Source organism: Callorhinus ursinus, unplaced genomic scaffold (assembly GCF_003265705.2).
Source record: "Callorhinus ursinus isolate GAN/ISIS: 27379988/994484 unplaced genomic scaffold, GSC_fseal_2.0 scaffold3, whole genome shotgun sequence".
Classification (NCBI taxonomy): Eukaryota; Metazoa; Chordata; class Mammalia; order Carnivora; family Otariidae; genus Callorhinus; species Callorhinus ursinus.
Window position 1 is genome coordinate 26,621,121 of NW_027397065.1, and position 12,311 is coordinate 26,633,431.

The window sequence follows — 12,311 nt, forward strand, 5'->3', positions numbered from 1 at the left end:
TGTACTATTGGCATTTAATTGAATGTAGAATGCTTCAGAAATTATGAGAAAAACTAAATGCTGTTTTTAAACCGTTTTTTTAATTTTATTTTATTTATTTATTTGACAGAGAGGTAGAGCCAGAGAGCACAAGCAGAAGGAATGGCAGAGGGAGAAGCAGGCTCTGCACTGAACAGGGAGCCCCACACCGGACTCGATCCCAGGACCCTGGTACCATGACCTGAGCTGAAGGCAGACAGACATTTAACCAACTGAGCCACCCAGGCGCCCCTAAATGCTGTTTTTAAGATTTAATGCCAAGTCACCAAACCTTGTGTATTACAAGTGCCTCAGAGAAGAAGATTCCACATGGAAAGGTAAAAGCGTGGTTGCAAAAGATTTACCCATGACTATGCTGCATCCTGATCCTGGGATTCTGTGCCTTTTGGTTAAACTGTCAACCATGAGGTCTTGATTCTTCCAGTTCTAAACCTCTCTTTTATAATGGAGCTGGGGGAAGGTAGTATTCAAGACAAAGGAAAATTTATTAACTTCTGCTTTAAATTGTATATTTTAATTAGGTTCCAGAACAAAAACATTATGGAGCAACAAATAAATTAAATCTTTAAGGGTCTGGTACACTGCATAGTCACTACTTGAGAATTTTCTATTAGAAAAGAAACAGACATCACTCATTATGATGTACCACCGATAAAAACAAAACCACATTCTAGGATAACTTCTAATTAAAAAGTAAGCATCCAAGACTGAAAAGCATCCCTTAGAGCCACAGGGGTTCTGGGGCGTGTATCTTCCAAGTCCTCTCCTAGCCTCTGTTAACCAGAACACCCTGTTGCCTGGCTCCCTGGATCCACCCCCTCCACCTACCTACAGTTTGTCTCTGCATCCACTCCTTGGCATCCTTCCACCACCCTATCTGAGATACTAATCCCTCCTTCCACAAATAAGCAACACCAGACATCTAACCACCTAGGATCACAAAGGGATGGATAGTTAGTCACAGCTCATACTTAAAAGGTATGCTTTGGGAAGGGGTATGGAGATGGGGCTATCTAAATCTGAATGATGCACACATTAAAAAAAAAAACCTAGAAATTTTATCAGCTCAAAAGAAAATTAATTTGGGGGACTGGCAATCTCATCATTATGGGGTAATTGTGCTCACACATGGCATTGCCTAGCAACAGAAGGCACAGGCAAATCCCAACATCGGGGTGTAATGAATCACTCACTGCCTACTGCTCACAAATGGTAATTTAATAGGAAGATATTCACATCTGGTTCAATCTCGAACAAGACTTCAGAGAATTCTGAAGACTCAAATTGAGAGAAGCAGCAGGTATTTTTGCCAACAGCCAGGCTCCAGAACAAAGACTGTTCCTACTTACCTGGTTGAATGTATGCTTTGTTTAAAAAACAAAACAAAACAAAACAGTCTTGATAGCCTTGTTTTCAACATTTTGTTTTGGCAATGCTCCAACTTCTATGGCTTCCGATAGAGTTAATGAATGTCACAAACATAAGAAGGGAAATAATGACAAACAAACAATGGGATAATCATGGTGGAACTAAAATCACTTTGGAAGACCTCAAAGAGACAGCCCCATCTGCCCTAGAATCTGCATGCTACTTCAAGCTCAGTGCTTTTTGAATAAAGGTATAAAAAGGGTCCACATACGAGCGAGATCTATGTCTGGATCGTCTGTTGTTGGGGTCCGCCTGATTTTTTTCCTTTTGTCTCCTTAATACAGCTTCCCACTGAGGCGCTGAATCAACCATATCATTCTCCTGCCGTATTCTGAAAGGAAAGACCATTCATCTCAAGTTAACATTCACACATGTGGTGCTCTATTTTTCGGTTCATCCTAAACATGCTTTTAAAAGTTAAGAAGTTATCAAATAAATTATTGTAAAGTTATTAAGAAACTTAAAGTTAGTTAAGAAGCAATTTTATTAAAATCACTTAAAGCTAAGAATGTATTAACTGGATTAGCATATCCATAAGTAGGTAAGTGTGTACACACATATATATGTATTAGAATATTTATACATAAATATGTAAGTATATATCAGTTTCAGGCTTCTATCTTTGGCTTAAAATCTTCTAAGAAATAGGCATGGCAAACAAAAAACTCATTTAAAGCATATTTAAGTTTTGACTCAAGAAACAGCGGTGTCTGCTATAGGGCTGATCTTAAATCATGAAACAAAATCTTTTTTAAAAAACGTACTAATCAAAGTAGCAATAAATAATTTTACTTGAACTGTTCTTAAAAATTCACACGAATTGTCAAAGTTTTCATGGACAATAAGTGCCAGATATTATCCCCCCCCCTTTTTTTTGAGAGAGAGAGAGAGTGAAGGGGCTGGGGGGAGGAGCAGAAGGAGAGGGAGAGAGAGAGAGAATCCTATGCAGGCTCAGCACAGAACCCGATCTCACAATCCCGAGATTATGACCTGAGCCGAAATCAAGAGTTGGACACTTAACTGACTGCACCACCCAGGCGCCCCCACCCCACACACACAAATCCCATTTTTAAGACAGAAAACTAGAAGTACAGAAAGCTGACAGTGGTGGCATGCATTAGCAGGTGAGCAGGTGAGCAGGCACACAGCATTCTGAGGATAGCTGCTGACATGGGGAAGAGGCAGTAAGGCGAACACTCAATGCCATCAGGGGCCCGGCAGGAAATGTAAATAAGGGAAAGGGAAATCCAGCATGGGGGTGCTGGGGGGCACAGGCACCTGCCATATGAGATCACAGGACAGTGTTTCCAAATCCTCTCATTTTCTAAAGATAACCTACAAATTTGGACTTTTAAAGTGAACTCTTCCAGTTTTTAAGTATTGACAACCAATGCTGAATGTTAAGATACTGTATGAACCTAACAATACCCATCCATGGACCACACTGCAGAAGTTCTGGACTTCTGCTGTTATCAAGTCTTTCTAATAACAAAGGTAAGGTGCTGCAGGGGAGAGATGGGGAAGAAATATCTAGTTAAAGCAATACTGTCTGGAATGTGCTACAATGATGCTGTGAAGCCGTGAGTATTCCTTGCAAAAATCAAACACCCGGGCACACTTGAGTGGCTCAGTCGGTTAAGCGTCTGCCTTCAGCTCAGGTCATGATTCAGAGGTCCTGGGATGGAGCCCCGAGTCTGGCTCCCTGCTCAGTGGGGAGCTGCCTTCTGCCACTCCCCCTGCTTGTGCTTTCTTGCTCTCTCTCTAATAAATAAATAAAATCTTAAAAAAAAATCAAACACCTGTTATTTGAATATTTAACATTTTTTTAAGATTTTATTTATTTATTTGACACAGAGAAAGAGAGCACACGCGCGCAAGTGAGCACAAGTGATGTGGGACTCAATCCCAGGACCCCAGGATCATGACCTGAGCTGAAGGCAGATGCTTAACCAACTGAGCCACCCAGGCGCCCCTGAATATTTTACTTTTAATTTATATAAGTTCTTCAGGAAGCTGCTCCAGAGTATTCATTTCAGACGCTGACGCTCCCAGGATGTGAGAGGGTAACATGGAACTGCAAGGTCATCATCACAAAACTGTGACTACATGAGCATAACTACTTCAAAACAAAATGAAAAGAACAGACGGACAAGTCTGGAGACATTTCTCTCTCTGAACAGATACCTTTTGATTGCCCTGTTAACAGCATTTAGTATAGACTATGAGGTGGGTATTTAGATTTGCTTATAAATGCAAATCAGTAGATGAGTAACAAATATTCATTTTACATGTAACTTTTTTTTTTTAAGATTTTATTATTTATATATTTGCCAGAGAGAGAGAGAGCACCAGCAGGGGGAGCGGCAGGCAGAGGGAGAAGCAGGCTCCCCGCTGAGCAAGGAGCCAGGACCTGAGCCGAAGGCGGATGCTTAATGACTGAGCCACCCAGGCGTCCGTTACATATAAATTAAAGACAATGTCAAGTTTAAAAGGCCAGTACCTTATGAAGAAGCAACTCTTTAAATCCCTCTAAAGAGAAATCGTGTTAGGTAAAAAAATGATCTGTAACACACTCAAGCCTTTGAACTGTGTTTCCTCATTGAAGGAATAGGCTGTTATGTGAAACTTAACAGGATACAGTCAAGGCATGTTTCACAGATTCAAGAACATAGTTCCCTCTCTCACAGCATGTACAGAGGAAATTAAAACTGAATATACACTGCTATGGACCTTAATATTAGAATTATCTAAAGGAAAATAGGAGAAGGTATACTACTTGAGGTCATAATTATTAATCATTCTTTGAAACAAACACTCGCACTTGAAAATGCCATATGCATATACATACACACACATATATGTATTTTCACAACCAGAACCTACAATCTCTGAGCCACTCTACATCATCATGCACCAGGCTGGTGGGGGAGCAGACCTGGACACTCCCAGGACTGAGGGACCCAGAGTTAGGAAGAGACACCCAACAGGAAGTGGGTCAGGCTGGCAGGAGTTACTCTCCTCCCACAGGAACCCGCGCCTCAAATTGCCCATAAAGACACATAAAACCCAGGTCTCCAAGGGCATCTGGGGGCACAGTTGGTCAAGCATCCGACTCTTGGTTTCAGCTCAGGTGGTGGTCTCAGGGTTGTGAGATCGAGCCCCACGTCAGGCTCTGCACTCAGTGCAGAGTCTGCTCAAGACTCTCTTTCCCTCTGCCCCTCCCACCACACTCGCATGCTGGCCCTCACCCTCTCTAAAAAATAAGTAAATCTTTAAAAAAATAAAATAAAATAAAACCCAGATCTCTTTCTAACCCTGGAGTCTTTTAGACCATAGCTTCCATTCTGAGCTAACCTGATGCATAGTTCGTGGGCAGGACTAAATTTCACAATGCTAAATTTTTTAAATCAGGAACTCAGCATTTTTGAATATTTTTCAGAGGTCAAGCCTACCAGCAGGTAGACATTTAAATGGAAGCACAATGAGTATACACTCACTCTCTCTTCAGCTGGTTATCTTCATGCTCAGACTTTGATGATAAAATAATAAAATTCCTAAGACATGACCAAGCAAAGTTCTGGTAACTTGCTAGTAATGTAAGCTGAATCAGAAAGAATTTCAGATTATGGCATGTACCTTTAACTTCTGTTTTTCTAACGGAAAAGTCTAAAGTGAGGGCCATGAAACCCTGTCAGTTAATATTCACGGGTTTCAAAGACAGATGCCCTCTACTGGTGATACTATTTCATAAATATTCTAACAAGGTGCATTAAAAATGTAAGGCTCATTGGAGAGTCACAACAGAAGCACATTTTTCCAAGTAATGGGTTGTGTAGCTGCCTTAGTCTGTAATGAAGTTTGAAATTACACCCTTACAAAAGGCCTTTGGTTAATGGTGCCTCATTACAAGAATGAAAGTGTCATTTCTTCCATCCCTGAACTGCTCCAGAAAATACAGGTGCTATGTGGAAAGGAAAAATTCTAGCCCTAAAAGCAAGAATATTACAATGCTCAATCTTTAAAAGGCAGGAGTGAACTGTTCTGTGTATGAGAGAATAAAGAAATAGACATTTAAGTAAAAGATGTCCCCTATAATGATTCTGGCTTGTCTCATTTATCCTTAGGTGTGGGATATACCAGTGCTGCTTTTTTGCTCCTCTCCTGCTATATTTTAATTTTGATGTAGACATTTACATTTTGAAGAATAAAAACACTACAAGCATTGTATCAACACAATACTTTTTAAAACGTCAAAATGTGCTCTTATAGGACAGTACACATGAGACTCTCAAGAGGGAAAAAAAGCATCTACCATCGATTACACTGGGATGTATTAATTTTCAAAGGCTGCATTTAAAAGTAAACCTCAAAAACGCTAAGTGTTTCTTTCATGCACTCTTCAAGGTAAGAACTACATTTCCCATATTTTGTCCATTTCCTCACCCACAAGTAAGGAGAGTGAACAGCTGGGTTAGGAAGACATCATAACAAGGCTTCTATTTTTTAATTAATATATAAGGGAGACCATTGCTTTAGAATAAAGCATACTCTAGCAATGTTTCAGAATAAGAGAATTCTAAACATTTCCTGCCTGTTTCACCAAACTTCAACACCCTACTTTTCTAGATGATCTGTGCAATTTAGATTATGACTGCACTTGACACTTAAAGTCTGCAAAACGTTTTGAAGATGAAATGTCATATAATCACTTGATAACAATAATGAAGATAATGACTATCCCTAGTCTCTTCTTTCTTACTTCCCAATTACAGTTCCGCCTCTTCTATGAAATTCCTCATGTTACCAAACCCCACGGGTCTCACTTGGCCCTCTACCTTTACCTGGGCAGTTCTGCTCCTAATAGAACCTTCCTTTATACCAGTTCTTAATTCACTTCTTGTTCACTGGGATAAAGACCACGTTTAATGCTGAACCTGAGAAAGCCCATGGAACAAATGCATCATGAAGCTTCAAGATGACATGAGCAATGCACGGTGCTCCTGAGCTCTGCCTCCCATCCCAGCTCTGGGCAAATTGTTTATCTTTGGTCAAGTCTGTCTCTTCATCTACCAAATTACTGCAAAGATCCTTTGTAGCTTTCAAACTCTATGTTTTCTCTATTTGTGTTTTACTTCCAAGCCAGTCAGACATGTCGAAACCAACCTCTCTTCTTCAGCAATAGCACAACTGTCCAGACAATTGCTTCATATGGGCTACTCCATCGCTAATATTAAGCCTGCGGGTCCCAAGTGATTGTGGACTTGTGTTTCTCATCAACTTATTCATTTCTGGATCACCTGCTATAAACCAATCTTCATCTATTTTTTCAGTAATTTTTCTTCCCTGGGGAAATTTACGTTGGTTCCAGGCATCTGTCAACAGTCTCCCTGAAGACCAGCAAGCAAAAAATTCATTTGCTTTTCCCAACCTACCCCCGCCATCAATAAATTATTCTTATTTGCCCTTAAAGGTGTTTCTGTCTCTTCCACTTATTCCTTATGCCTTCCCTACAAAAACGGGCTGCCTTTGGTGCAATTTCCCTTTCAAACTCTTTCTGTTTTCATAATTTTTGTAACCTTCTTCACCCTCAAGGGCTCAGTAATCTGACAGGATTCCTCAGTTGCTACAGCTTTGTACTACTAGAGTCATCTCTGTCAACTCTGATTATGCTTTGGAAGCCCTAAATCATCCATATCAAATACCTAAATCTTGATATGACTTATTGAAGTAGAAATCAGTAACTCTTGCAATCTGCACCATGGTGAACATTGTCTGTTTTTACTGGCTTTGCATGAACTGCCCTCTCCAGACCCACCATTTTTGCCTTGTTTGCAGCCCCTGCTTAGATCAGGGACAGGGCAATAGGGAATCCTTACAAGGAGACCTATTTTTAGGCAATGAGGAAAAAGTACCCACTGATTTAAGCTTGCTACCATTCAAAACTCATCCTTTTCCTTGGACACAAGGATAATAAGTTCTTCTTCTTCTTCTTTTTTTTTTTTTTTGATGACTCTAACAACCAGAAAACCCTACCAAAATCTTCATCTTCTAGATTTGCCCTATTCAGATGTATCATCCCTATTAGTTGCAGTGCCACAGAAGAGAGCTTTTGTCTTCCTTTCTTTTCTTTAAACAATAACATAAAAGACTTAGTGCAATGTATTTAGTATTTAAAACCATTTTAACCCGTTACTCAGATGCAGATTCTAAAGACATCTAAAAGGCAAGAAGAAACTCTAACAACACTTGTGGTAGAATGAATTTGTTAGAAACACTGACTTTTTTGTTAAAGGGAGCTGGGCCCATTTTACAGATGTATCAGGGACTTCAGATAAAACTAAGCAGCGCTGAACGTTCTCACTAATCTAATAGCATCTGCTGATGCAACGCCCTTTCTACTTTTCAAAGCACATCCATTACCTCCCGGATCCCTACAAGCCTCTCTTGAGGGAGGCAGAACCGGTGTTATTCCACTCTGCGGGTGGGAAAAACTAAGATTCAGAAGGTAGAGTAACCAGAAGCTCACCGCTCGCCGCACAACTCTTCCAAGTGGGGTCAAATTCATAACGCAGGCTCCCTTCTTCTTTGCTCTGGGCTCCGTCCTGCTGGCGTGCGCACACACACACAGACAGACACACACACCCCCTCACATATATGACTTGCGTGTTGATGATGCACATGCCCCAGGATAAAAGTAGGGAAAGGCCCAAGTGGTCCTCTCTTGCCAGTTTACCCTGGTCCTGCTCTTGCCTGTAGCTTCTCATTTCTCTTGCTCTTCTAATCCTCTCCAGGCTCCAGAGTTACTTCCACCTTTATGCTTATGCAAAACACACCAGACAACTGCTCCATCACTGCCCCCAATCCCCTCCAAATCTCCCACCTCAAAATCCTAAAAGCCTAGCAACACATCAAAGCTAATGACTAAGTAATCCACAGATTCTCCCCAGTGAACGAATGCTCAAAGGACTGACTGCCTGTTTCCATCAATAGCACAAAGGATATCTTGCAGATTGGTTTCTTTGAATGTAAAGGATATTTTATTAAGCCCAAGGTATTTTAAGGGAAATCTCAGCTTGTGAAAGGTTTCACTCTGAGAAGTCTACTCCCTTGGTTCTCCTTCAGCGTACATCCTGGGCAAGTCCTGAGCAAGGCTCATAGGCTCAGACCTACAGAGACAGGGGGCTGAGCCTTCTGATCTCAGGTGTAAGAATAAAAATTCTAACTAGTGAAAATGGATATAATCTAATATTCCTATAGATCATTAGCTTCTTCATACTGCCTTGTACTTGGTAGGTTCCCAACTTGATGAATTTAGTTGAACCAATTATTTCACAAATCAGTAGAGCAAAGGAAGTAATCTCTAAAGAAAACTGAAGCATTTTAGTTGTTAATCCTACCAGTGAATTGAAATATCAGTTTCATTTCCCGGTATCAATCTATCCTTCACTATTTTGGTCATAATGATCCCTTGATAAATGTTTGGGGGTCACAAAGATGCCCCCCTCAAGAATCAGACTAAGGCTTTAGACCCTATCATCAGAAAACTGCACACCTGGAAACACACAGAATTTTAAATACAATTTCATGAGATCCCTAAAGCCTACTGATGAATCGGAGACTAAGAAGGCCTGATCTGAAAAGAACCATGTGTGCAGAGGTAGGGGAGGCGGGAGCGAGGAAGGCAGGACTAAAGAAAAGTGGGGAAAGCTGGAAAAAGTGTGGAAGGGAGGGGAACAGGCCAAGAAGAGCCTGATTTCAAGGCCAAATATCAGACCATGTGGCTGCACTGTCAAGTGCTCTCCCTTTCTCAGTTTCAAGCCATCTTTGCTGTGCCCCCCGCGGTAACAGACAGGAGTGTACACCCCACCCCAGAGATGAGCAAACTCAGGTTCAAAGTGGTTCCAAGAGTTGCCTAAGGTCAAGTACCAAGACAGGACAGAACCAAGGCCCCGGTCCACACTCTCGGGGGTGTTTTCTGATGCTTCCCTGGCTCCTAAGCGGAGGCAGAACTCAGAGAAGACAAGAGAAAGGAAGACAGAGTAGAGAAAAGCTAAGGAAAGAAAAAGGAAGGAACTAAGTGAGGAAAAATAATGTGAGAGGAAGGGATGGAGATGACGACAGAAGCAGGGGCACTAAGGGGAAAATAAGCCTTCGTCCTCTTAGACGACATCAGGATCCCAACAACAGACAGTGCCCCAACGTCCAGCTCGGTATAAAAAAAAAGGAGTAACAAACTGTCTTCTCAAACCTCAAAACCTAGAAAACTGTAGGATACTCGTCCAGGTTATAAAAATAGTAAAGGGAAAACAACTAAGACGGAAAGGCGTAAAGAACGACATCAACAACCCGGCAGATCAAGGAGGAAGCCGAGGCTCCTGGTGCCGTAGGGAACCGTGTGGAACGAAACACAGGCGTGAACACACAACCGACAAGAGGACCGTTGCGCGTCTGGCCTCCGCAGCTCTGGACCCAAAAGGGACAGCGGACCTGCTTACCCGCAGCTACACTTTTCTAAAATCGGAATTGGTTTAAACAGCAATCCTTGTTCCTAATATTAGCCTCCCAGTGTTGGTATGAGTTACTATTATTTACTTTTAATGGTTGTGAAAAGCCACACAGCTACTGCTTTGGGTAAAGTTGACTTGTAAACATTGTTGCATTCACTTGTGTTTCTCCTCAGACAAAATAAGAGATGTTTACGTTGTTATCTGCCAGAACAGTGAAGGGGCTTAAGATCCAACAGGTAGACATTGTGGAAAAACAAAACAAAAAACCAAACCCAATATTTCCAGAGTGGCCTCAAACCTAACAGGTAAGACTTCCTTATGTGTCTCACACACACACACACACACACACACGGGCGCCTGGGTGGCTCAGTTGGTTACGCGTCTGCCTTCAACTCAGGTCAGGATCCCAGGTCCTGGGATAGAATCCAAAGTCAGGCTCCCTGCTCAGGGGGGAATCTGCTTCTCCCTCTGCCCCATCACCCAGCTCATGCTCACTCTCTCTCTCTCACAAAAATAAATAAAATCTAAACTATCCTTGTAAAAAAAAAAAAAAAAAAAAATTCCAGCAAAAAGGAATGACAGAGGGAACAACACCCCAAAGACTACAAAGACCACACACAATCTCCAAAAAAGTAAATCTGAGTCTGTCCAGAGTTCTACTGGACATACAAGAGACTGCAAAATGTTCAAAAAGCAAATCTGCACAGTCTTTTCCCCACTGCCCCAGGCTTCGGTTCCCACAGGGGGACAGGAAGGCAGCGTGTATCAAGTGCAGGCTCTGGTTTCAAAGGTAATGAAGTATTCGGACTGAATTTAGAGACTTGGCTGGCAGGAAGTAGAACATCAGCATGTTCAGGGTTCAGTTTGCCCCATTCTAGGGTTACCAGGTTCCTTTCATAAAAGCACAAAGGATGCTGCTGAGAGCTTGGCTGTGTCACACTGCTGGCCAAGGTAAGGCGGGATGAGGCTGAAGAGATTCATCCTCTCCCCAAAAAAGGAGTTTTTTGAACAAGCTGGAAGTCAGACAGGAGGAGACAACCCTTCGTCACAGACAGAAGACATATTGGGACTGTCAGAAGGGCTGCAGTTTAAATATTCAGATCTCTGATGTGGAATGAATGGGCTCTGGCAAAATCTAAAAGGCTAATAATGGAAAGAAGGGGTTAGCAGAAACAGAACATAATGAGGAAGCAGCGCCCAGAGACAGTATAATGTGTCTGCCCCCCTCCTTCCCTGCACAGTCACCTCTGCACCAGAATTTTCAGGAGTGGAGAATGGTAATGGAAGATATATTTTTCCCTCTGCCCAGTTTTTGCTATGCCCCCGAGAGATAGACCCTAGACCTCATCTTCTATAAACACAGGCAACTTATGTAACCTTCGGGCAGTATTTCTACAGGTAAAATAATGAGTCTGAAGGCCTTTGGGTCAGAGTGTGTTTTGAAAGCAATTTCTCATTAATAGCCTTACAAAGTACATTGGCATGTCAACCAACATTCAGAACCACCGTCATTCTCAAACACACCACTAAGACCCTATAAAGAAAGCCAATCTACAAAATCCTTTAGGGAGGGCAAAGGGAGAAACTGGTGAGGGAGAAAACACCCATGAGGAATATTAAAGCTCGTGCAACTGGATCAGAAACAGGCGATTTAAGGATTTGTTGGCCACCTTTAAACGGTGTTTCATAATAACAGCAAATGGCACCATGAGCACATTTGGCCCCAAAAGACAATGTTTTTAAACAGGCCACCTTCTGAGAAGTTGAGACTAGGAGCATCTATGAGCACAACTTGGAATACAACAAGCAAAACAGAAACAGATGTCTTAAGATACTGGCTTGATCTGTAAGTACAAATAGGAGGAAAATTTGTTATTTGTTTTTTGCTTTGTTTTGTATGGTTTATGCAGATACTGAATTTTACAGCAGGAAGAGGATACCTCAGGGAAAGCTACCCTCCACACCTGGGTTTTGACAAATGAAGAAACTATCATCATTTCCTTGGGAAAGGTGTCCTAACACATTGAGATCTCACCTCTACCTAGTGTGACTCCAGCCCCTAAGAAGGCTCCACAGAGAAAGCTTTCCTAAGAAAATGACCCACTCTTGCAATGCTGTCTGGGCTATTAGTACACAGGCTTTATTGTTAGGCAAGCCAATTCAATGTGTGCCAAGCACAAGGGCTCTAAGTACTGAAGAAGGACCTTGGAGATTATCTCATCAGACTACCTCACTTTACAGAAGGAAAAAATACGACCCAGAAATACAAAGCAAGGAGGCCAGCACTCCACATCACACTGGGAACAGGTTTCTCAGCAGTGCCACAACTGACATCTT

At 41.8% G+C, this 12,311-nt stretch overlaps 1 protein-coding gene across 7 annotated transcripts in view; it reads right to left on the reverse strand.

Moving 5' to 3' along the window:
* EPB41L4A (erythrocyte membrane protein band 4.1 like 4A) overlaps positions 1 to 12,311 on the reverse strand; it is a 240,266-nt gene that overhangs the window by 20,067 nt on the left and 207,888 nt on the right. For 6 of the 7 annotated variants that reach the window (XM_073889201.1, XM_073889195.1, XM_073889188.1 and 3 more), the window contains one exon: positions 1,679 to 1,798. The exons of the other annotated variant lie outside the window; for it this stretch is intronic. In XM_073889201.1, the coding sequence (XP_073745302.1) occupies positions 1,679 to 1,798 (120 nt within the window). The remainder of the gene's footprint in view (positions 1 to 1,678; positions 1,799 to 12,311) is intronic. 7 annotated transcript variants of the gene reach the window in all.